Source organism: Polistes canadensis, unplaced genomic scaffold (assembly GCF_001313835.1).
Source record: "Polistes canadensis isolate GaletaPanama2010 unplaced genomic scaffold, ASM131383v1 scaffold_32, whole genome shotgun sequence".
NCBI lineage: Eukaryota > Metazoa > Arthropoda > Insecta > Hymenoptera > Vespidae > Polistes > Polistes canadensis.
Genome location: NW_014569579.1, coordinates 927,392 through 952,298, shown reverse-complemented (window position 1 = coordinate 952,298; position 24,907 = coordinate 927,392). Strand labels below are relative to the sequence as shown.

Below are 24,907 nucleotides of genomic sequence, written 5' to 3'. Positions count from 1 at the left end.
CGGTGAAACAGCTTTCTGAGATACTTTATATAATCGACTATTATATAAACAAAAATTACTAATTAGAAAATAACCTGTCTATTTAATTTTAGCTTTAATTATATTTGTTTCGTAATTATTTGAACACAAGGGACACATGTTCAATAAGTCGGACAATCAAATAGGCAACCTCTTGTCCGTGTACATGCATACATACATGCACACTCACTTATAACTATTGCCATGTCGAATACAATTCAAAGTGAACTTCAAATATTTACGTCTCGCTTCGAATAAGTACTACATATGTATGTAGATCTGTATGTACACATGACGTATGTAAAGTCCACAATACGTGACTTTCTATCTATCTCTCTATCTCTTTCGAAAGAAGCTCAAAATTATACAAAAAAAAAAAAAAAAAAAAATAACGAGAGTAGATAAAAATCTTTAAACTTATTGTCAATCTAGCAGTAAAATATACAAGAAAAAAAAAAGAGAAACCGAAAAAAAAAAAAAAGAATAATCTTTTTTCAACCATTATAAATAGATAGATCCAATAGGTTTCGAGCTTTCACTATATAGTCTGTAACGCGAGAGCTTATCGAAAGAAGAAATCGAAGTTGGCCGAGAACCAGGTCTAAAAATAGCTCGAGTGCAAAGGGTTAAAACCGTGAGAAAGCATCCGAGAACGCGTGCTCGTGGCATCCCGATTCGAATTTCTCGATCGGAGGAAGAAGAAGAAGAAGAAGAAGAAGAAGAAGAGACGAGGAGGAGGAAGAGGACGAGGAGGAGGAGGAGGAGGAGGAGGAGGAGGAGGAGAGAGAGAGGGGGGAGAGAGGGGGGAGAGAGAAAAAGAGAGAGAGAGAGAGAGAGAGAAAGGAAGGGAGACAGAAAAACGGAAGATAAGAAAAGAGAGCGAATCCGCATGATCTCGAGACGATCTCGAGACGACTTCGAGATATCTTTCCTAAAGAAAGAAAGAGAAAGAGAGAAAGAGGCGGCAAAGTCGAGCGGATGTATCGAGTCGAGAGAGTCGCGTGGTAGCAGAGTACGAAGATTCTTTTCTTTTCTTCTTCTTCTTCTTCTTCTTCGTTGGACGTGCCATGACCGTGAGAGAGAGAAAGAGAGAGAGAGAGAGAGAGAGAGAGAGAGAAAATGATGATGGCGGAGAGGAGTATACGAATGAGTGCGACAAGGATGGACAGATATAGTCGACTAAAAAGAGAGAGAGAGAGAGAGAGAAGAATAGGATGACTTCAAGTCGATACAAGAAGGAAGAAGAGAGAAGAAAAAGATAGAGATTGGAAGAGGAGGAGGAGAATGAGTATAAGAAGGAGTGTGTATCGAAAGAGAGGGAGAACGAAAAGAGATAAAGAGTAAAACAAAGAAATAGAGTGAGCCAGAGAGAGAGAGAGAGAGAGAGAGAGAGAAAGAGAGAAAGAGATAGGTAGGGTGCGCACACGGTTCTCTGTTACCTGTGACTCGTGGCCGTGTCCAGCATGGTAATCCAATCCCGCGGATGAAAGAGAGTGGAGTGCTACGTCGATGTGTGTTCCGTACACGTGTGTATATGTGTTTTGCGAGTATGTATCTTCGCGAGGGCTCAGAGGGAGCTCGGTAGGCTACCTCGACATCCTCGTGAAAAAGTCGGCGAACTTGGTCCTTTCCCTCTTCTTCTTCTTTTTCTTTTTCTTTCTCTGCTTTTCGCCGGAAGATAGCAAGAGAGAGAGAGAGAGAGAGAGAGATATATATATATTAGAAAGAGTGAAAAACGGACGATAGTATTCGATGAAGGTTTACGTGCAGTAACACCAGCAACACCAACGAAACACTAGTTTCTTCGATTATTAACGTTGTACTCTCTTCCTTTCTTCCTTTATATTTTCTTCTTCTTAATGAAGTTAATTCGTTGAAATATTTATGTTTACGTACACGCGTAGATGGTATATCCGATGAAGTTACCACGAAAAAACATATGAAGATAACACTCACTCGACCGATTGGGGAAGTATCCCTTGTCTTTTCTTCCTCTTCTTCTTCTTCTTCTTATACTATGATGAGAAAGAAAATGAGAGAGAAAGAGAGAGATGCGGAGAAACAAGAAAGAGGAAACTCGTACTTGTGCGCGCGCGCGCGCGCACGCGTGCGTTTATTCGAGGTGAGGAGAACGCGGAAGAACGTGGCCTCGGTGCCGCGAAACTTCCTCCTTAACGAGAATTACGAAAATAAAGAAAAATTGAAATAAGATCACACTATAGAGAAAAATAGATCGTTTCTCTTCTTTAATCTATCTATTTATCTATCTATTTATCTATCTGTGTGTGTCTCTCTTTCTCTTTCTCTTTCTATCTTTCTTTCTTTCTTTCTTCCGTTCACTCTGTTTCTTTACGTTTTCTTTTTAATAATTCCTCCCTTAGAACGAGATTCGCGTACCAACTGACAAAACACGATTCGCGTATATTATCGGACGATTCGAAGGTCACGAGGTCGAACACACTTGCGATCTATCGAATCGATTCGATTCGCTACTTTTTCCTTGGCTCGTTTTACACGTTACACTTCTTATATTATTATGTTAATATAATTGACGTATTTATTTGCTTCGCGTTTAAAGAAATAATGCCGATTATTATAATGATCGGACTGACGAAGAAACAACGACGATGACGATCATCCTCACCGAAAAAAAAACAATCACTCAACGACCACACAAATACAACCGCACTTTAGCAGAGGCCGCAACATACTGAAGCAAACACATGATCGCGAGGGGCCTAGTGCTACCTGCTACCGCACAGGTGGCGCCACCACGCCCCCGCCGAGTTTCCTCGAATCATGATCGACCGATCGATTTTCTTTGCGCGCGACGATCCGAAAATCTCATTTTTTACCGGCTTCATTTTCTTTTATACTTATTTATTTCATCATTTTTCTTTTCTCATTTTATTTCTACAACTTTATTTGTTCGTTATTTTATCGATTTGTTAATTATAGTCATTGTGTTATGAATTATTATTAATTTTACATTTATTTATTCTTTAATAAATCTTTTTACTTGTTTTTTTTCTGATTTTAAACGAATACAATCTTTATGTTTAAAATATGACTTTTTTTTAAATTATGAATAATTATAAAAATCTCTATTTTCTAATAATGATATAAAATTCTTTTAATTCAAGTTAGTTTTTTCTTTCATGTTTTTTTGTTTTTTTTTTTTCAACAGAGCATAATTTTTCATATATGTCATTTATATGTAAATCATGATTATTTATTCTTGAATTATTTATTGAACATGCGCGGCCGTAAGCGTTTTTGCAGAAATCTCTTAACATAATCATCAATTAAATACAGTGACTTTATATAAATTACCTGATTTAATTGCATTCTTCGGATTAAATACATTTCACTCTTTCGTTGTTTACTTTTTAGTTTTACCGTATTCAATCAAATCTATAAAGTTCGATTTCTTTATAGTTTTCTGATTTAGAGAGAAAAACTTCGATGTTTTTATAAAATACATGTTTGAAGAATCTTTATTATGTTTCATAGCTTGAAAATATTTTCTAATTGTTTACACTATCAATTTAGTCGTAGTCTAGTCATCATGTAAATGACGATTCTCGTAAAAGATTGAAGAATTATTGGCAATTTAGTAAACTAATTTTAAAAGTTAATTTAATAACGAAAATATATAATGAATTAATAATGATCAATAACCAACCTTAAGTAAAATTCACAAATGATGTACTTATCTTCTTTGGCTCAATTTAAACAAGAAATAAAATAAAGCGCACAGATTTGAACAGTGAAAGTAAAAAAAAAAATTCAATTTATAAATGAAGAAGAAGTAATGGCAAATATTTGTAAAAAAAAAAACAAAATTTGAGATCTGTTATCGCGTAGTTATGTACCACCGACGATATCGCTACGTGCTTCGTTTTCTTTGTCTTATTTCCATATATTTTTGTAACTCACATAATTCTTTAGTTTCTTCTTACGTGCCTGCGTAAAGAGATAAAGAGAGCAAAAAGATTCTCGTCGGATGTATGTACTCGTATGAAAAAGCACGTGTATCGAAGATGTCATTTACGCTCTTTACTGTTTGCAAATCCATAGTCTACTCGGATGTAATCTTATTTACGAGTCGAAGTTAAGCGAACTAACAGTGTTTGCTTAGTTCTCGGTCTCGACGAGACCAAAGATACTTTTTCAGTTTTTAGTCGCGTAGAAATGTTAGTTTATATGTATGTTAAAATATGACGAATATATGTATGCGTTTCTTGTATTAATTAGAATTTTTATTTTTAATTACTGACCTAAGTTATCGAGAGACGTAATCCAGACGAAGAATACTTGATAATGAATTTCTTGAAATTCTTACATAAATTTAATCTATTCAAATAGAGCCGTAAGATAGTTTCTATTCATATATTTTTAACGATATCGAATCACCATCGGCTAACAATATTGATAACAATCTACGAGTCATGCTTCAATATACGATGACTCGCTTTAATATTCGGACACCGTGGCTTTTTGAATATGATTGCCTTGTGTACTTGAAGGATCTATACGGTGAATTAGATCATAAGATAAGAGAAACACCAATAAGATCACAAGAGAAATTAAAAATACCTTTAACCGAATAATAGGGACAGAAATGCTGGCAGAATATTTAAAGAAAATTATTTTAAACATTATTTTTTAAATCGATTGCAACAAGTTCTTAAACAAAAGGGGAATCCAACTAAACATTAGAATTATTATAATTCTATTTATTTTTGTTAATAACTTGTATAAAAATATTGTTCTCTTACTATAATTATAAATATTCGAATATTTTTGCAACACGAAAAGTAAGCGTTATTTCGTTTCTATTATGCTATATAGTTAATCATGTCAATTAAATAAATGAAATATATGTTTTGTGAAAACTAGAAAGAATATACTATTTGGTATGAAAAAAAGACAAAAACTCTTTTATTCAACTCTAATTGCAAGTACCTAAGTGTACAGTGCAATTATATTTAAAAAGCCATGGTGTCCGAATAATAAAACGAGTCACTATGTTTCTTCATTCGTTCGTCCTTCATGATAGCATGCTATAAATATACGTACATTTATTTTATACGTGCCTGAAACTGGAGAACACCGTAGCAGGTAATTCACACGGTTCGTTATATTACTCGAACTTCCTTTCGTAAAAGAATGAGAGAATGGTAAAGATCAACGAAGCCTAGCGAATAATATTCTAGAGAAATATAAATGACGTCCTTTTGAATATATTACGATGAAATAACAGATAATTCAAAATCGCCGAGAAAAAACATTCGGCTATCATATTTATGTTTAGCATACTTTCTTTGATATTATGAGTGTTATAAATTTTCAACAGTTTCGCGATCTTATCATCTCTTGTGTAATGTGTTAGAAGAGTACGATTTTATAAATAACAAATAATAAGGAAAGAGAAAATGAGTTATATAGGAAAAGTTCTATAGTTAACATTATCATTAATGACATATCTTCTTTCTTCGATATTACGATTGTTATAAATTTCTTCATTTCTCTATGTTTTTTCTCGATTTTTAAAAGAGTACAATTTTTTTTGAAAAATATAAATCGCTAAATAAAAAGATACAGACAGACAAACAGACAACACAGAGTCTTATGTATAACTTTGTTATTTCTAATGTTAATAAAAAAGTTTTTCGAGTATTGATCAATTCGAGTCGATATGTGACAGGAATATTAATAAAAAATATTAATTGTATAGTAAAGTCTCTCTTGAACGTATTGTAGACGGAGAGAACTTAGCAACAGTGACGTCGCATAAGAGACGCACAGAAGCGCCGATTGGTCGCTAACGCTCCTTATCTTATCTTTTTTCCGAGTGTCAACATGAACGCTCCTCTCGGTGCTACGATCTTGCCATACGAGTATTAACGTTGAGCGCTCTAGCTTGTGGATATCACCATATTTCCCGCGTCTATTTCCCTCCTTTTCTCGTTTACTCTCTCTCTCTCTCTCTCTCTCTCTCTCTCTCTCTCTCTCTCTCTCTCTCTCTCTTTTTCCCTTTTTCTCTTTCTATCGTTATAGAACACAGCGTGTCTTGTTACAAAATTTAAAATCAACTAATGTTTCTCATTATTAATGATATTATCGTTCATTACCAAGTCTGCGGAGATTAAAGAAAAATTTCATGATTAAAGATCCCCTTAAAAACATTATCGATCATTATATTAGAAATGTTTTTTTATTTCAAATGATCGTATCGCTCTTAAGTAATGATGAGAATATTTAACGAAAATTTAGAAACACGAAATGCTCTTTTAAACATTATAAATTACTATACCTATCATAAGTATTTAAAAATTTCTATGTTTTTATTTCAAATGTGGATTCTCTTCTCTCTTATTGTTCGTTTGTAAGTTTGAAAAAATCAATATAATATTGAAATTTTTAGATCAACTTTTAAACGTTATATATTTAAAAAAAAAAAAAATAAAAAAATAGACACAATTGATTAAGTATGAACAAATGGAGGACACTTTATCGTGTAATCATTTCATACACGAAAATGAACTCGGAAAAATCATTGTGGAAAGTAGCAAAATAGAATCGAAGGAAGCTCGAGGCAAATCGTATTGTGTTGATAAATCAAACTCAAATGACGATTCTCTTTCTATCTCTCTCTCTCTCTCTCTCTTTTTCTCTCTTTCTTTAGTAAAGCGTACGTGTCGAATCGTGACGAGTTTATTTTGAGCCACCTCTAAACGCGCATATCTTATGTAAAGTAACCGCATATGCGTGGACAACAACTCGTTTGTGCCGCAGGTGCAATCGTTATGGAGATACAATCGGCGCTTCTCGCGAGTTAACAGTGGAAAGAGAGATGGAAAGGACAACGATAAGAGAGAAGAAGAAATAGAAGAAACAGATGTAGAATGAGAAGTAGAAGAAGCAGATGTAGCAGAAGAATTAGAAGAAGCAGATAGAGAAAGAGAATTAGAAGAAGAAGAAAAAAAATAGACAAGTTTTATTTCTTCCTCTGTCGCTCTCTCTCTCTCTCTCTCTCTCTCTCTCTCTTTCTCTCTCTATTTATCTATTTATCTATTTATTTTCTTCTACGTAGATCTATTACATCTACCAATTTCCAATCAGGAAATGTATTGCTTTGAGTAAAGTGGATGAGAAAGAGATAAATAAAGAGCAAAGAAACAAAAACGACAGAGAAGATGACGATGAGAAAGAGATAGAAAAAGGAATAAATAGACATAGAAAAAGAATTCAAAAAAATTGTTTTTCCTCTCTTCTTCTTTTTTCTCTATCTCTTTCTCTCTCTCCTTTTCTTTCTTATTATACATCAATCTATTAAACTTACCGATTTCAAATCGGGAAACGGGTTGCTTCAAGTAAAAAGCATGAGAAAGAGACAGACAGATAGATACCGATAGCGTTAGATAAATATAGTTAGATACTACGATATTATCGCATGCCTCGGTAAACAGTCATAGACGTCATCATACATCGTGCGTGTGTAACCGTAGTATTCGAATAAATTATCTCTCATTCTCTCCCCTTCGTTTTTTTCTTTCTCTTTTTTTTTTTCTTTTTTATTCTTTTTTTCTTCTTTTTTTTTCTTTTTAAATTCTCGTACTCCTCGAAAACGCTTCCGTACGCTTTCGTATCGACGGAGCGAGCAGCAGATTTTTTTCTTCGAATAGCGCAAAAGAGCGCTTACAGTACGGCGTGCCTGGAACGTAAATTCTCGGAAGGGAGATAGACAATTTATCTTCAGTGATTCGCCTACGCCTTCGAATCGGCAATTTCACCGCTAGCAATGTGTGAGAGGAAAACAGAATAAGAAAGAGAAAGTATGTGTGTGAGAGAGAGAGAAAGAGAGAGAGAGAGAGAGAGTTTAACTTGTCTTTCTTTCTCTCTCTCTCTCTCTCTTTCTCTCTCGAGTGTTTTTTCTATCGACTAGCGATGAATCGACGCGATTATTATTTTCCTATCGAAAGCTCTTCACGAGCCGAGCAGCCTGCTGACGTATTGTTCTACGGCGGATGAAGATAATTCGTGTCTATAAATAGGATCGACCGGCTGGCAGAAGAAGGAGAGTACTAATAAAAGTACGCTTCTAGAGATCTCTCGGAGTCACAGCAAAGTCGAGACTCTACACGATCGATTTGATCTTTAAATGAAAATAAAAAAAAAAGCCGGTTAAATGAAGAATTGAAATATCAAGGAACACAGGTGGATATTAATATTGTATTATATTATGTATACATTATAGAGAAATGAATGAGAAAAATAATTGATTTATTTTAAAGAGATGAAATATTTCAGAGAAAAAGAAGGAAAATAATACTTTTTGCGTGGAAAGAGAGGAAGTAAATTAAAATAGCGTATATCGAGGTATATAGCCCTTCGACGTTCCGTTCTCATGGCAGCAGACGCGCCATTTGAAAATTACGGCGCCGCTTGTTGCAATCTATACAAACAAATCGGTCATTACGCGGCCGTTATACGATAATCGTGCTTGACGTCAAATATTAAATGATTTCGCTGCGTGAATCAGGCTGTTTAAATTGTTCCCGGCTTGATTGAATGATGGCCGCTTCTCTAAGTTGGCCGACAACCACTTTAACGTAAATAAGATGGTACCCTATTCCGTACGTAAGAGTTGCCTCGTTATACAGGGTGACCGTCTACGAAGTGAATCGTCGTGATACTTTGCGATCTCTTAATAACTTCTTCTCGATCACATCTCTATTTATTAATTTTTCTTTTTAATATTCTTACATATCAATGTCTTAAGAAAAACAAACGCTTAGAAAAAATCTTTTGTAAATTTATTTTTTCTTTATCTTTTCTTCTCTCTCTCTCTCTCTCTCTCTCTTTGTAATTGAATCATTGTGTCAAATATTAACGACCTTATCGTGCTATAAATAAAAATTACTTGTATTTGTACGACGATCTTTTCAAACGGAGAACATATTATATAGAAAGAAGGGAAATAAAAATAAAAATTATAAGTAAATATTTGAAATATTTGAGGTATTTGCTTTCTCCCTCTATTTCTTTCCCTCTTTTTCTCTTTATCTTTTTCCATTTCTCTTCCTGGCAATATAACACTCGTATCTCGTATTGGCACGCTTTCAAATTCCGCGGTCCGTCCGCGGACTTGGCGACTTTTCGCGTAATTGCGCGTAATAATTCGTGCAATAAATTCAACAGTCGACTCTTGTATTTACACTAGACGTTCGCACTATCCAGAGTTGCCTGTTGTACTTCGCGATTATGCGATAGTGGAATAAGCCTATAGAGTCTCGTAACAATTCCACTGAAAATATTCTATTCGATTTTCATTTATTTATGTTGAACTGCTTATTAATACTTTTAACATCTCTCTCCGCGCGTGACTATGCTTAATTATTAATTAATTAAAAAGAAAGTGTATATAGCATTGAGCAGACACAAATTATAATCGTACATATTAGTCATGGCTTTTTTTATTGATTAATAAATAATTTAAATAAAGTATAAATGTGTTATAAGCATATAACAAAAATTGTAATTATATATATATTAGAAATTGCTTTTATTATTCCATCATTTGCATATACTCAATCAAATTATTAATTAATAGTATTAGATATTAGTGTTTTTATTATTTTTTATTCTTGAATTTATGTTTACATAAAGTGATCAACTTACCGATATTATTCTAATGGTACAATGAAAGTATGCAACACATGATCCCTAAAAAATGGCAACCGTACTTACATCAATGTTAGTAACGCTCGTACAATATCGTTTTCATGTTCATTCACAGTACTTGATTATATTTGAAAATTGACTCGATTTGCATCAATTGATATTGAGGAGAAAATATTCGAATTGCGATTTAAAGCTATATTTATTGGAGTGCATTTGTTCGTAACAACTCTTGACTTTGTTCACTTTTCTTTCTGAACGTTTAATTGTACGAGACTCGGAAGCAGTCGTGCATACAAGATAAAAGTTAAATAGAAAAAGTAGGAATCCAATACGCACAATCGTCGTGTTGCTCTTCATCTTTATAGTTCGTGTCGATGCTCTCATATTCAATTAATTTCTTCAATAATAATAATAATAATAATTAAACGGTGCGTTATCTCTTTCGATCCGTCACGTATGTTATTCTCATAAAGAAATTACGATGATGCATCGTGTTCATGCATTTTCTTTTTTCAGACAAATTAAATAGACAATATTTATTAAACTTGTTTGTATATATATGTAATGTTCTATTATATAAAATATATAACAACATTTGTAAAAACGAAACAAAATTATTCATTTTTGTTTGCAATGTTCGTATAATTAATATTTCTTTATATTACAATACATCCAACAATAAGTACTAGTTGCCTGACGATCGAGAAACGTTATTAAAATATTAATTATTGATAATACTTGTCTTTAAATGGCGTTAATGGCAGTGTTGTTATAGTCTTTGGAAAATTTTCGTTTCTCTTGCCACGATTTATGAAAAATTCTGTTTGTCTACTTTTATTTATGTATCTAATTATATTATATATTTTATAATACCTTGTCCAAAATCGCGATGCACGTAAAAATGAAATTGACTAGACTTAAAAAGGATAAAAAGCACGAGCCTTCGTGATTAATCGTAAATATATAAATGTATATAATATATCTATATATATATATATATGTATGTATGTATGCTAAACCCACAAGGTATGTATGACGTAAAGAATACTATTACTTCTATTTCTATTTAAAAATAATATTTAAAAATCTCTCCTAAGTGTATCTCTCGCTTCCTCTCTTTGTACGTACGCGGCTAATGCTTTGGTAAATTCTAAGTTTATAAACGAAATCTAAAGAAAAATTTGAAACTGACGTTTTACTATACAGCAAATAAATGAAAGTGATAAACAGTGGAAGCTTTACAGAAATCATTAATCTTCCATTTCTCTATATATAAACGTAAGAAACTCAAATTTACGATAAAATGTCGTAGAAAAGAAAAATCTTATAATTAAATTTAAAAATATTTAGTTCAATCAATCCTATTACCAGGGTGACAAATCAACGGAGCATTAACGTCCCACCCATCGATCTCTTCGGTCGACTGAGTTGCTCTTTTTTGTGTGTTTAAAATAGTCGAACTATGCCTAGGGCTACTGGGTGCTGATCTGCAAGTAACTTGAAGTATCGCTGATGTACCGAATCGAAGATTTTTTGCTCCAGCTCTCAAAAGATAAGAATCGTTATCGAAAAGGAGACCGTTTTCTATATAAAGATCATTTTGCTTTTTTTTCCTTAGGTCAAGTGGATGTTGCAAAAGATCCGTTTGACTTTCGCAAAGTTTTTCTACGCATGGACAGGAATTGCTACTAGATTTCCAGTTTTCTATACAAGCGGCTTTCATTAGAGACGAGGATGATGATTTTGGTTTGCACGGACTATTGTCGACGATTGATTCCAATTGGTTGCTTGTTTTTGTACCCTTTTGATCCAATTGATCGGAGCTGGCGAAACGTAAACGTTTCGGAGATTCGCTTGAACATCTCATGAACGTCGATCTAACGAGAGATTTGTTCTTTAAAGAACTTCTTGGTACGAGCGGATCAACTGTACTAGTACGTTTATTATTCGTTGCATTTCTACGATTCATTCTTTCTTTCCTACGTTCTTCTCGATACACTGGATCTTCACCCATTAACCAGTAGGTCAGACGATCCCCTTTACCTTTCATGGAAATTATGCCACGTTCAACCAGACTGAAGCCACCTAACTCATCTAACAACTTTTTTGTCTCACTACTACAATGGATTTTTAAAGCTGAAAAGACAAAAAATTGAATTTTATTATTTATTATCATTTTTATGTTTTATCGATGAAAAAATTCTTATTACGAGATCCTGTTGATTCCATTCGACTGGCTGTATTCACAGTGTCACCAAAAAGACAATATCGTGGCATTTTTAAACCAACGACTCCGGCACAAACAGGACCTAAAAAGTAGAAATTTTTCTCTATAAATTATTAGAAATAAAAGATTTATCAGTGTTGCTATCAATTCTTTTACAAATATCAAAAGTGAGATTCTGATCGTTTTAATTGATCCCTTTACAATTTTGTGCATAATTGATTTATTTTAATGGAGCTCTTAAAAATTGTAACCAAACTTGCCAGCGTTCATTTCATATTACAAGTATTTATCATTCATTTATCTATCATTAACATTATGAGAGATATAACTATTGAAATGTTAATTAATCCGTTTGAAATTATTTACCTGAGTGAATTCCTATTCGTAGTTGCAATTTATCCAAAGGCCTATGACGAATAGTAAATTGCTTGATGGCATCTAAAAGGCACAAAGACATACTGGCGATTTCTGCAGAATGTTTAATGCCATTTCTAATCGGCAATCCACTTACCTAGAAAAAAATTAATTATTTAGAATTATTTTTATATTATCTTAATATTAAATTTATTTCCACTTACCACCATGTAAGCATCACCGATAGTTTCGACTTTGTAGACATCGTAATTTTCGATCGTTGAGTCGAAACACGTATACAAGTCGTTTAAAAAATTCACCACCTAAATATACTTCTATTAATACTATTAAGACAATTTATAATATTATTATTCATGAAAATACTAGAAAGTTTCACCTGTAAAGGGGTACTTTCGGCTGACATCGAAGTAAATCCAACAATGTCACTGAAGTAGATCGTCACACAATCAAAACTCTCAGCTTCCACTTTGTTTCCTCGTTTTAATTGTTCGGCCACGTATCTTGGAAGCATTTCGTACAACAATGCATCTGAAATTTTCATTTAAATAAAATATAATCTTGTTAACGAATGAACAAACTATTATTTTCTTTTTACATCCTAATGCGTTTAATGATAAAAACCTGTTTTCTTTTTTTCTTCTGTCAGTTGATCAGTTCGTTCGTCAACAAGAGCTTCGAGATTATTCGCATATTTTTCCATCATAGCCATCATGTTGTCAAATATATTTGATTTCCTATTTAATTAAAAGTAGAAATTTTAATTTGTATTGATATTAAATAAGGACAATTTTCAGTAATTAACTTACATGCCCTTTCGTAAAGGTCTTAATTTGTTTCTTATGGTCTTAAAATCCGGCCGATTTTCTGGATCTTCAGCCCAGCACTCCAATAAACAGTCACGAACAAAATCAAAAGGGTTCTCTAGTTGTTCCAACGGTGGTCTGAGATTGAAAAAGACAAGCTAACAGGTAAAAACAGAATTGCTTAAGCATTTCAACTATCACAATAAATGAAGACTCGATTTGAAATGATTTCAAAGTTCTACCTGTATGGAGATTTAAGGGGATCTCTCGTAATTATTTTCTTCAAAATTTCGGGAGCAGACAATTGAGTTACACCGAAAGGACCGTGGCGACCTTGAAGCTCGTAAAGGACTATAGCAAAGGAATATACATCTCCTCTTTGAAAATCTTTTGCTGATGGTTCATCAAGACCAGTAGAACGTAATAATTCTGGGGCTCGATACAACAATCCTATTACAAAACACTGTTAACATTTATGTTCATCTTTCGAAAAATAGATATATGTATATACGTATATAACAACTACAAGAAGATAGAAAAAGCAAAGAACATCGAAGGAAGAAAACTCGCCGATAAGTTGAACAAAATTGCATTTGCATAAAATTTGAAATCAGTCTGAAAAAGTACCGTGATATTTTTTCATAACGTCACTTGGCTCACATTCGGCGTCTCGTTTAAATTCGTGAAGCCCAAAATCCGACAGTTTTACGACCCAACGAGAGTCAACGAGGCAGTTTGACGTACTGAGCGATCCGTGATATTTTATGACAGACTCATGAAGATAAATCATGCCCTGAAAAGGGATGAAATATATTAGATGACAAGCAGAAACTACTTAGAAATTCTATTTGTTTTTTCTTTATGTTCTGAATAAAAATCAAGAAAAACAATGTACCCTTATAATATCACCAACAAGCGATGCCATGAACATGTTATCGAGTTTGATATCCTCATTTTCTAAAATATCCTGAAAAAATCACTGATTTAAAATAGATTTTTAAATATTGAATTCCCTAGAAAATTCGTGCCGGCAAAAAGTTCTTCTCGAATTTCAAAAAAATATATTGTATATTAATTCTATATAAAATATATAATTTGAAGATAATTACTAATAATAATATTAATTTAGTAATATTACTTTCAAGCTGCCCCGTGCACAATAGTCAATGACGATGCATATGTTTGGAGGATCAGTGCAAGCACCAATAAAAGCATTTAAGTTATCGTGTCTCAAATCTCGCATCTATGAAATATAAATCGATTTATTACATGTTTTGCATAAAACTAAAATATTTGAAGAAAATGAAACAGAATTGAAAAAATTCTTATCGATTAATTACAATTTTCAATTCCTTTTTCATCTCTCGTGTAATCTCGATAGATTTCTTTCTTATTCGTTTAATGGCAAAAATTCGTCCTTTATAAAGCCCAATTTGCGTATAGATCATGGAATAGCGAAAATCAGCGTCTGGATTCGAACTTAAGGATACTTGGCTCGTTCTTACTATTGGTTGCGTTATCGATGTCTAGAAAAGCAAGAAAAATATAAAACATAAATTGTGTTTGGCTTTGGTATCGCGTAATCTTATCAACGTGCAAATCTGATAAGGAAAACTCGAAGAAAATCTTTTTTGAATTTTCTGTATTTCTTTTTCTTTTTATTTTCTGTTTGAATGAAAAATAAAAATTATCCCATTTGAATACCGTCGAGCTTACCTTGGAATTGCATTTCACTGAAATCTCTTTTGATGTTGCGTTTTCATCCTTCGCCTCTTTAATCTGAATATCCTTATAGTTTACCTTCCAGAGCAACGAATCCAGTTCCTGCTCGTATTTCCAGTTTCTATATAGAACCAGAAGCACTGCTATGATGATTAATAGTAATCCACCTGCTATACCTTCAACTATCTCGATCATGTAAGCTGTAACATTTCAGAAGATATTAATTGAAGCAATTTAACTAGGTTACTGATTCTCGTAGTATTGTATTAGTAAAAGAAGATTCAGTATAATTTGTACAATCAAATATACTTTAAATTCGTCAATTACAACAATTTTATAATCTTCGATAATTAAAAGTTCAAATCATGTTCTTATTTTATTTATCTTTTTTTTTTCAATCTGTTTAAAACGATTGACCTATGTGAACAAAATATACAAATGCAAAGAAAATTCTGTTCTCTTCTGTTTTTTCTTTTTTTTAAGAATCTCAATGACTTTTGCAAGATCTCCTGCTCTTTTAATGTAATAAAGTCGGTATAAGATTATCTACCATTTACGGATGAAAAATAAACATTTTGATTATTGCAGCAAGTACTTTTTAAGGGATCATATCTTTCACTTCGCCTTAATAAACGCCCAGAGCACGTTCTCTTTCTTTCTTTCTTTGATTATTCTTTTCTGACCATTTATAATTCTAAAGACCTTTCCTAAAGTTATTTAGTATATTAAAAGATTTTCTATTTTTATTTTTATTTTTAGCTTATACAATAATTCTGAATTAAAACTAATCGCGATTTCATTTCAATTATTTTTAATCTGTTCAAAATTGTTTATCTATATGTTTATAATTACTTTATTAATTAAAAAATGAGTAATATTTTTTCCATTTTTGTTTCTTTTATTTTTATATTTGCGAGTAACTGTATATATACATTGAACGGTATTATTCGTTGTACAACCTTAAAGTAATATACACATTTTTTTACGATATAATATCGATCTTATCTTTCCTTTCTGTCTTCGATCCAGTGTCGTTCGTCTTGGCACGATTTACATATGTAGATTTTTAAGACCAGGCGTTAAACTTTACGACGCGTTCATAAACGATCGATTGGTTGGCCACGTCGTTTGCCGGCCATGAGTAATATGTGAGAATGATTTTAAAAGTTTGATCGAAAGCCAAAGAAAAGTAATTCGAAAGTGAATGTTCCATCTTCTTTTTGCATTTTCACGATGCAGAAACATCTGAATAATTGAGAAACCTTGATTCTGAACGTAATTTGTTCTTTTGTCGATTTGAAATTCATACTTGCGTAATATCAATCCTATCGAATGTCTTCTTCAAAAAATCAAAATAAATCAACGAAAATAGAAATAACCAATGAATAATTTAAAATATAAATACATTTAATTTAAAGTACCATGTGAACAATTGGACATACATACTTAATTAAAAATGTTATTTCTTGAAAATATTATCTATCGAACATTTGTTTTGCTTTTCGTATGTATATTTTCATACAGTTTATTGTTTAAAAATATCGCGCAAATATTAACGCGAAGAAGGAAATGAGGATTGCTGTGTCTAGTTTAATTTAACGATTTGAGAAAATATACGGCGATTAACAAGCTCGTTCATTTCAATAATTATTATAATTAGCTAAATTTGTTTAGTTTCATTTTTTTCTGACCTAAAATGTTTTTTATTTATTTTGATTTAACCTAGATAAAAAATTTTTAGCTATTTCGCAAAGTGTACTTGTAAGAATTTGACATACAGCGTCTTAAAAAAATCTGAATTCAGTAATGGTACTATGAATCGAGAAAATTTGAGAATTACCTCGTTATAGTATATACAATATATATTATATAAAATATGAATTATGTATAATATAAAAAATATATATATATCACCTACGCACACTTGCATTTTTCACCATGGTATCCACAATAAGGTTCCGAAATAGGTGGACCATCACCGACCCAAGAAATTTCTCGTATTAATCGAAGTTTCTAAAGAAAAAATTTCAGACAATATCAATTTTGTAAGAATAATGTTATTTTTGTTCACATACTTACAGGTAAATTTGTCCCTTTTTCTTTACCAACAAAATATGCGATAGGATAAAGACCATAGCCTTTGCTAGTCTGATTATCAAAAGCAATCAATGTGTAATTACCTTCTGCATCCCCATTCTCATCCATGTACACCATATAACTGTACAATAATTAAAAGTGGATTACTTTTAAAAACATTTTCTATTCATGAAGAAAATTGAACCATCGAATTATATTGATTGGAACGCGAATGAGGATTTTTCATTTTCTGATCAATTGTTTTAAACTTCTAATTGGGCCACTTATATAACAAATTGATAAACCCCACAAAACAAACAGTAGAGAAAATTGATAAAGTAATATATGATACATTGTCGTATAATTTATTATTAAACGAGAATATAACAATTATTTTACTTTAGTGACGTTATATATTTAATTATTGAAAACATTTATTTAAATTATAAAATGTTAAGTATTGATCTAGTACCTTGATAATCATATTTTTTTAAATTCATAAAGAAAAGTTAATCGTTTTGGTTTAGAAAAAGCACAATTGTAAATTATTCAAGCTTTCAGATGTTTTAAATGCACTTACATTAGATCATTTTATGAATGTCTATTTATTAGAAATGAAGGTATACTCTGTTATGCAAGGTGAGAATGGTTAAATAAAAAAAAATAGAATAAATAAAAAAAAAAATAGGAGAATAAATAAGTAATAGAAAATAACAAAAAAAACAACACTATATCGTTAATAAAAATGTAATACGTGCACGATCTTATACTACAATTATAAACAAAAAATTTTAAAAAGACTTGATCACAAATAGCTTATTTTTAATAATCGATTATGAAAATAAATTCAACATTTTGTTATTTTAATTTGATAAATCATGATTATCTTACACAAACTTTGTCAGATGTAATATTTAATCATATATATCTAGATATAGATACGCACTTACCCCATTGCACTGCGATAATGAACTCCGTGTAGAGCAGCTACCATTTCTGTTCCATTTCGTGGATCACGATTTTCCTTTAATGCTTTCAACAGTGTCATTTCGTAAAGATGAACAGCATCATAAAGATAAGCCGGTTCTGGCCCAATCTGCCTTATAACGGAGAATGACAATTACGTTTCTGATTGGTCAGATAAAAATGATATAATATTTAATTTATTTTATCTATTCTTATTATTCATATATTATATATTCATATATGTACACATATATTTTTTCTTTTTTATTCTGTTCAAACATGTATTAGGATTACTGAAAAGTTTTTTCGTATTTGAAAGATAGAGAAAGGTAATCGAAAATGTTGTTAAGTTGAAAATTGATGGCAATTATATAATTGATTAATTATACTTGTTTTGTTAATTATTTACTTCGTATTTTTTCTAGTAAGAGCGAAAAGACTTATTCGGTATCCTTAATACAAATGAAAATAAAATCAAAGTTGTCTCTAATAGTCACCAGAACTCCTGCCCCATTGTTCCACGTTAATAAAGGATTGGTAGAGTTAAAGGGTGGTTTCTGCATATAATCATTGATCAGTTTCGTGAAATTTTGGTAGCCGATCGGCGCCGATGCAACGATGCCGAAGTAATTGCGATAAGCTTTAAGAACGGAATAATCCTTTATCCTATCTTGATATAATCCATGAAGATATTTGTCTGGCTTTTGTTCATCGTATTGATCGAAGTTAATACCAACTACCCAGTATTCTCCTATAACGTGAAATTATTAAGGGATGATTCGTATCATTTGGCTAGCAATCTACGTTAAATTTAATCGAGCGTATAATTGATCAATGAATTATTATTATTACTATTATTATTATTATTATAATACATCGCGACTATTAATGACGTGACCTATAATAATTATAGTCCAAACTACTCTTTGATATACATATGTACCTGAATATCTTACAGCGGATTTATACCTTTTTCCAAGAGCTTCTTTTTGTCGAGTGCCATCAGGAGACCCATGTGCTCGTCGTGATCTCCTAGAATCACGTAAACTGTAAACAAAGAAAAATGCAAGAATTAATATCTATAATTTTAATGAGATCATTCTCATATAAACAAGTATTTAACAATATCTAATTGAAATTTGTCTCTGTAATGTTAGTTTGTTCAAAGTTTATTACTTAAGTTTCCCGTCATTAGAGTAAATACGATCACTTTACGAGACACGTGGCCAGTTTATTTTTAAAATGACGATAAAATCAAATTATAAATAGACGTGTGACTAACGATCCTCAAGAGTTATATCTATTCTTATCACGAAAACCCGGTTGAACGAGATATCGTAGTACATAGGATAGAGATGCGGGTTATTCCCCCTTTTCTTCATGCGAGTGAAGAGAGACCTTCCTCTATTCTTCGAATAAATCAAATTATTTGGATGCGGGCTCTTTCTCGCTTTTGCTATTGTTCAATCGATAGGAAAAGAAAATGCGTGTCGTTCTCTCTCATCAACGACAACGACAATGTCGATGAAAATAATTGGATTTTCGATGAAGACATCGTCTTGCTTACGACCAACGAAATAATTAAGTCGTAAGGAGAAAGTATTGTACGAGTTATGTGGGACGTCATCGATCCTTTCAATTCGAACAACGTCGAACGTGTTACAAAACGTTTTTCGTTATAAAAAAAAATGCTTACGCATCATGACGAAACAAAAAAAAAGGGCCTGGTTCCTCTTGATTTAAGTTAATCGCGAATGTATATTTGTTAAACAAACCACGAGTTTCTTTCTCCTTCATTGAATTAAATTAACATATATAGAGAAATCGATCAAATAATTCGATTCGCAGAAGGACGAAATTCGATATTTTGGTTTTTTTTTTTTTTTTAATTTAAATAAGTATAAGGTATAAAAGTGTAACATGGCTAATTGTAAATTCATTACTAAAAATTTAAATTGTTTAGACATTTTTGTAATATTTTGTATATACTTATTCACAAATTAGTTTTTCATTGCACAGGTTACATTTCCTGACGCAAATATTTCTTCTTCGTTCTCATGATTAATATTTATGCAATTTCTGAAGAGTTATTATTAGAGTTAAAATAAATAAATAAAAAGCAAAAAAATAAATTAAAAATCTTCATGAGGTTTTTGTTTGTGTACATAAATTAAAAATAATTTTATTTCACTCACTTCGAGTCTCCCGATAAGTTTCTTTGACAATTTTATGAAACGGATTCGTCACATTTTCCAGGAAATAATAAGGATCTTTCCAACAACGACGAAAATTCACTGTAATTCCATTATTTTCCAAAGATGATAGGATCGTTGCACCGACGATTGACATTTCATTAAAGTCGACCAAGGATGAATTTAAATACATGAACGTCACCTGCGACAAAACCATAAAAAAGAATGTATAAAAAGAAACAAGAATTTTGATTGATTACAATAACGTCAATAATTTACCTTAGTCCAATTGAAAGCTTTCAAAACGGAAACAACAGATTTGGAGATTTGTGTGTCGGGTGGTCGTGTCCTGGCAAAGGTTGCAAATTTATTTTTATCGGAAGTTTCGTGATTTGAACAGTACTGAAAAATTAATTTAAAAACTTATTTATCTTACTACAGATGAGAAAATGTTTAATATAACGAGAAATATTAAAAATATAATAATTAAAAATAAGAATATGTGTAGAAAAAAAGAATGTTAATTTTGTATTAACGCAAACTGAAATTAGTTTAAATGATTTGTATTCGGATTCCAAGTTGAGTCTATTACTAAATAATGAAAAAAGAAATAGATGATTTTTACGTTCAATGATCGGTTACGGTTGTTTTACGAGATAAAAAGATATTCTACGACAGTAAATTATAGAATTTATCGTTAAAGATAGAGATCAGAAAAGCTCGTTAAAAAAAGTATCTTGTTATTATTCATCATGTATTAAATATACGAAAGATTCGTTCTCTAGCGAACGAACGAGCATGAGAGATTCTTGACGATTAATTACGTTCCCGTTAGGTTTTCACGAAGTCATTGAATAAACTTAGATAACTCGTAAAATATTAATGAGTATTAGAATCATTTTTTATTCGAAGTAATAAAATCGAATCTCGTAAAAATTTTTTCGATGTTTCATAAATATATGTAAAATATATATTATTTCTTAAGAAGACAATTAAATAAATTACTATCTATAATTATTAAAGAGATTTTTCTTACATTCTTTGTGTATATATATAATATTAATTTTTTTTTTATTAAAAACAAAAAGTTAATTAGTTCATTCGTTTTATATATTAAAAACGAAAACTCGAACGATGTTCTTTTATTTTTTGAGATTAAATTAGATTTTGAAGAATTACTTATTGGAATAAATGCATCCTTTTGATCGGAAAAAAATAAAACTTGTCTTGATAAGGATTCAAATGTTTCTCATAATAGGTAAAATCATTCGACCAAAAGGTCGAGGAAAAGTTTATCGCATGAAACGTGTCGTAACGTTGTTGACTCTTTGCATTCGTATTCTTCCGAAGAACGAGAATAATTTATTTCTCCTGGATGACTCTCCTCTCTCTCTCTCTTTCTATTTCTCTCTCTTTCTATCTGTCCTTCTCCTTTAAACGGTAGCTTTAAACCGTACATTGCAACATCGGATCACGTCGAGCGAAAAACGATCGAACGAGCAAAACGCGAAGGAGCGTCCGTACGATCGTTTGTAATTCTTTCCGTTTTTTCTATCTCTCCTTCCTTTTTACTCTGTCTCTCTCTCTCTCTCTCTTTCTCTCCCTCGATTTAAGTGGAACAACCTTAACGGATGCTGTCGTAAGAGCGATCAATTGTTTCGAAGAAAACCTTCGATTTTTGTTCTATCGTCGAAAGAAAATTGCAATGAAATTGACGTAATAATTACTTGCATATAAAATTACTCTAATTGTTAGAATTTTTTTCTACGATCATTCTGACAACGAGATTAGAAATATTTCTAAATTTGTTCTCTTTAATTTATTGATCTCTGGGATAATTTTATACTAACCGATATGGTATTCAAATTTCTTTGATAAATTTATTGAGAATATTATAAATATCTATATTTATAAATTCGTTCTTTTCCTTTCAAATAAAAATAGGAAGAAATTAACAATCATATAATTTTGAATTAAAAGGAAAATTAATTAATAAGTAAAGTTAAAATTTTAATATATAGCTAATGATAGAATTTCTTCATGTTATAGTTATTCATATATGTTATATTGATGTTATTTCTTTGATTTTTTAGATAGGTGACACGTTTGTCAAAGGAAAAGTCAAAGATCACAAGAATAAAATCTCAAGGATGAAAGATACTCATTCTTACGTATGATATCATTGGGAGATTGAATGCAGCAGCCATTTTTGCTTCGTGAATGCAAGACTCTTGTGGACCGATGTAAGCAGTAACATTCTTCTTCCAGAGATCAGCTGTCATCAGTATGCTGGTTATCTCTCTGCCGTACGTCTCGCCGACCAAAAAATCAAGTTTGTGACCTTGTCTACCGAGTTCTCCTGCATTTATCTATTATAATCAAACAATTCAATTTGCTGTTAACATAAGGCGATATCTATGCAATTTGAATTTTATTCTTTTATAAAATAAATTTTATAATTCATATTTTAAATATTCATTTTTCTTATAAAAAATTTAATTATTTATTAATTTATTTATGTATATTATTTATTTAAGGTATCTCATATAAAGTTTTAAATTCAATTATATCCTTAACTATTCGTTATTCAATAACGAGTCAGTCAAATCCTTGCAAAGAATACACACACATACATTTGTTACATTTATTAATTAGATTTATATTTATTCGTATCTGCGATAGATATATTATTATGTTTGAATAAGAACAAAAAAAATACTTTGAAATAAAATTTGCAAAGTAATGCAAAATTTGATATTTCGAAATTAATTTTTACGATTATCTTTCTCTTTTATGTTTTTTTTTTAATGAAATAAAAGAACATTCGTAGAACATGTTTAATGAAATTACTTCTTCGACAGCGAGAGTGATTGCACCGGATATCCAATGGCCCAAACGGAGGTATTCCTTATCCCCTGGATGTCGTTTCGAACCAGTAATGTATCCAAGGGTAAACGTGTCTGCATCGACACCTTTGCCAAGCAAAACGTGGATTGCTGTCAATAAGAGACACGCCCTCTCCACGTTTCCCAGTAGCATGCCCAGTCACGGAACCTACACACTCCGAACAATATTATTATTGTTTTTTTATTTTAATTTTAAGCAGAATACAAATTTATACAATCGTCACAAGAAGTGATTTATTTTTTAAGTATACGACATTTGCCAATTAAATTGCTTATTCTTTTGTATTTTTATTATTATTATTATTATTAACCCCTCAGATAAACTATATATTTATTAATTATATATTATATATTATTTAGGTGTTGTTAATTAAATAATATATTATTTTGCAATTAATTGTAGTAAGTTATTCGTCTAGTTGTAAACCGCACGTGTATAAATAGAGAAACCATTTAATTTCTAAAGATCTGTTAGAACAGATTCTATTATTTGTTTTTTATTCTCGCGTCTTCTCACCAAGTTATCTAGTAGATATTGACTTCCGTCTGGGTTAACGTTTTGTTGGTTTACCGAGTTTCCACGGGAAATGAATTGATGTAGAAGCAGATGCCTTTATTGAAGGAAATCGTGATTTAATCATTGTTCTTAGTTAAATACGTTTGTCTCATGTGTAAACAGAAATATAACTTGACAATGTTAGATGTTACAAAATGTTTTATTATTTGTTAACATTTTTAATAATCGTAACAATATGATATATATAGTATATATGATAATATACTGACAATGAGGGAGAAAGTTACATTTTATTTAAATATAAAAAACGAAATCAAAGTTCGAGATATTTATATTACGAAATATTTATATTACGAAAATCGAATCGCGAATTGTATAATATAATAAATATGAAAAATATTCAGAAGAAGAAGAGAGAAAATATAGAAGATTTCGTTTATTGATGAAATTTATATTCGTACCGTTATTTTCAATAATGACCGCCGATTGATCAGAACGATCACGATGATTTGCAAAGGAACCATGCCGAGTATTATGTATTTGCGAAAGTGACGATTGCTTATTACGTTGGTAATGGATAAAAGCGATAAACCACAGGTGGTCGCAATAAACGCCATTGATCTCCTGTAGGGTGTCGGCTACTTCCCTTTTTTCTCAGCTTCTTTACTGGTGGCAGTCAGTGGGATGAAACAACTCAACTATATTATCGTTTTTCCAGAAACAGACGAAATCTATTATTTTCTTCTTTAACCCTTTAATGTAAGATTTTATTCTTGAAGCTTTTAAGAATAAAATATTATACTACCTATTAAGTATATATATAATGATGAAAATATTGTAAATTTCATTGTATGATGTAATTTTGCAAGCATATGAATTTAAAAGGATAGCATGATTCAATCTACCTGTTTTTATCGATCATTATAATTTTTTGTTACTATTTTTTTTACTAATAAATTTCTTTTACTTTTTTTTCATTTCGTTTTAACAAATTCCCTTGTCCATCCATTTCAGGTGTTTTCGAAAAATATCAATCTTATATTATTTTTTTATGGCGGGAAATTTTTGAAAGATGATTTCTTCGACGATAAATTTCTAGAAGTCTAGTGGGTTCATATTCCGAACGAAAGCTTACGGCATACCGCACTCACCAAACTATTATTAATAGCGGTCTATTTTAACAATACGTTAAAAAGCTTATGTTGCTGGACGGGCTTTTAAAATATATATTTGAAATTCAAAAGAGAGATATTACGTAACAGAGTGAAGGCCATCCTATTCGTAAATTGACAATTTCCCATGAAAAATCTTTTTTTTTTTTTTATCGAGATATAATATCATTTGTAATAAATATTTTAATTGATATTATCGAATTTCTTTTTGTTAAACGTACATAATAATTTATTATAATTTCT

At 31.2% G+C, this 24,907-nt stretch overlaps 2 protein-coding genes across 9 annotated transcripts in view; both read right to left on the bottom strand.

Annotated features, from left to right (window-relative positions):
• The window catches only part of LOC106784209 (guanylate cyclase 32E-like), a 77,204-nt gene extending 74,472 nt beyond the window's left edge, over positions 1 to 2,732 (bottom strand). For 3 of the 6 annotated variants that reach the window (XM_014743509.1, XM_014743504.1, XM_014743510.1), the window contains exons 1-2: positions 2,372 to 2,732; positions 1,458 to 2,033 (exon numbers count right to left, since the gene is read on the bottom strand). The gene's annotated coding sequence lies outside the window, so the exon portion shown is untranslated. Of the gene's footprint in view, positions 1 to 1,457; positions 2,034 to 2,101; positions 2,274 to 2,371 lie in introns of those variants that run through there. The other 3 variants (XM_014743506.1, XM_014743507.1, XM_014743508.1) reach the window with 3 other exon arrangements.
• A 7,505-nt stretch (positions 2,733 to 10,237) lies between these two features.
• LOC106784241 (guanylate cyclase 32E) overlaps positions 10,238 to 24,907 on the bottom strand; it is a 27,657-nt gene continuing 12,987 nt past the window's right edge. For 2 of the 3 annotated variants that reach the window (XM_014743574.1, XM_014743573.1), the window contains 22 exons: positions 22,920 to 23,123; positions 22,241 to 22,438; positions 20,349 to 20,471; positions 20,073 to 20,271; positions 18,847 to 18,924; positions 18,375 to 18,628; positions 17,862 to 18,007; positions 16,915 to 17,053; positions 16,758 to 16,848; positions 14,830 to 15,035; positions 14,454 to 14,639; positions 14,252 to 14,356; positions 14,009 to 14,080; positions 13,741 to 13,906; positions 13,356 to 13,563; positions 13,117 to 13,251; positions 12,932 to 13,044; positions 12,687 to 12,838; positions 12,514 to 12,612; positions 12,302 to 12,446; positions 11,919 to 12,017; positions 10,238 to 11,844 (listed from right to left, as the gene is read on the bottom strand). In XM_014743574.1, coding sequence (XP_014599060.1) covers positions 11,060 to 11,844; positions 11,919 to 12,017; positions 12,302 to 12,446; positions 12,514 to 12,612; positions 12,687 to 12,838; positions 12,932 to 13,044; positions 13,117 to 13,251; positions 13,356 to 13,563; positions 13,741 to 13,906; positions 14,009 to 14,080; positions 14,252 to 14,356; positions 14,454 to 14,639; positions 14,830 to 15,035; positions 16,758 to 16,848; positions 16,915 to 17,053; positions 17,862 to 18,007; positions 18,375 to 18,628; positions 18,847 to 18,924; positions 20,073 to 20,271; positions 20,349 to 20,471; positions 22,241 to 22,438; positions 22,920 to 23,108 — 3,888 coding nt within the window. In that variant the 5' untranslated portion in view covers positions 23,109 to 23,123 and the 3' untranslated portion in view covers positions 10,238 to 11,059. Of the gene's footprint in view, positions 11,845 to 11,918; positions 12,018 to 12,301; positions 12,447 to 12,513; positions 12,613 to 12,686; positions 12,839 to 12,931; positions 13,045 to 13,116; positions 13,252 to 13,355; positions 13,564 to 13,740; positions 13,907 to 14,008; positions 14,081 to 14,251; positions 14,357 to 14,453; positions 14,640 to 14,829; positions 15,036 to 16,757; positions 16,849 to 16,914; positions 17,054 to 17,861; positions 18,008 to 18,374; positions 18,629 to 18,846; positions 18,925 to 20,072; positions 20,272 to 20,348; positions 20,472 to 22,240; positions 22,439 to 22,919; positions 23,131 to 24,907 lie in introns of all 3 variants that reach the window. The other variant, XM_014743575.1, reaches the window with a different exon arrangement.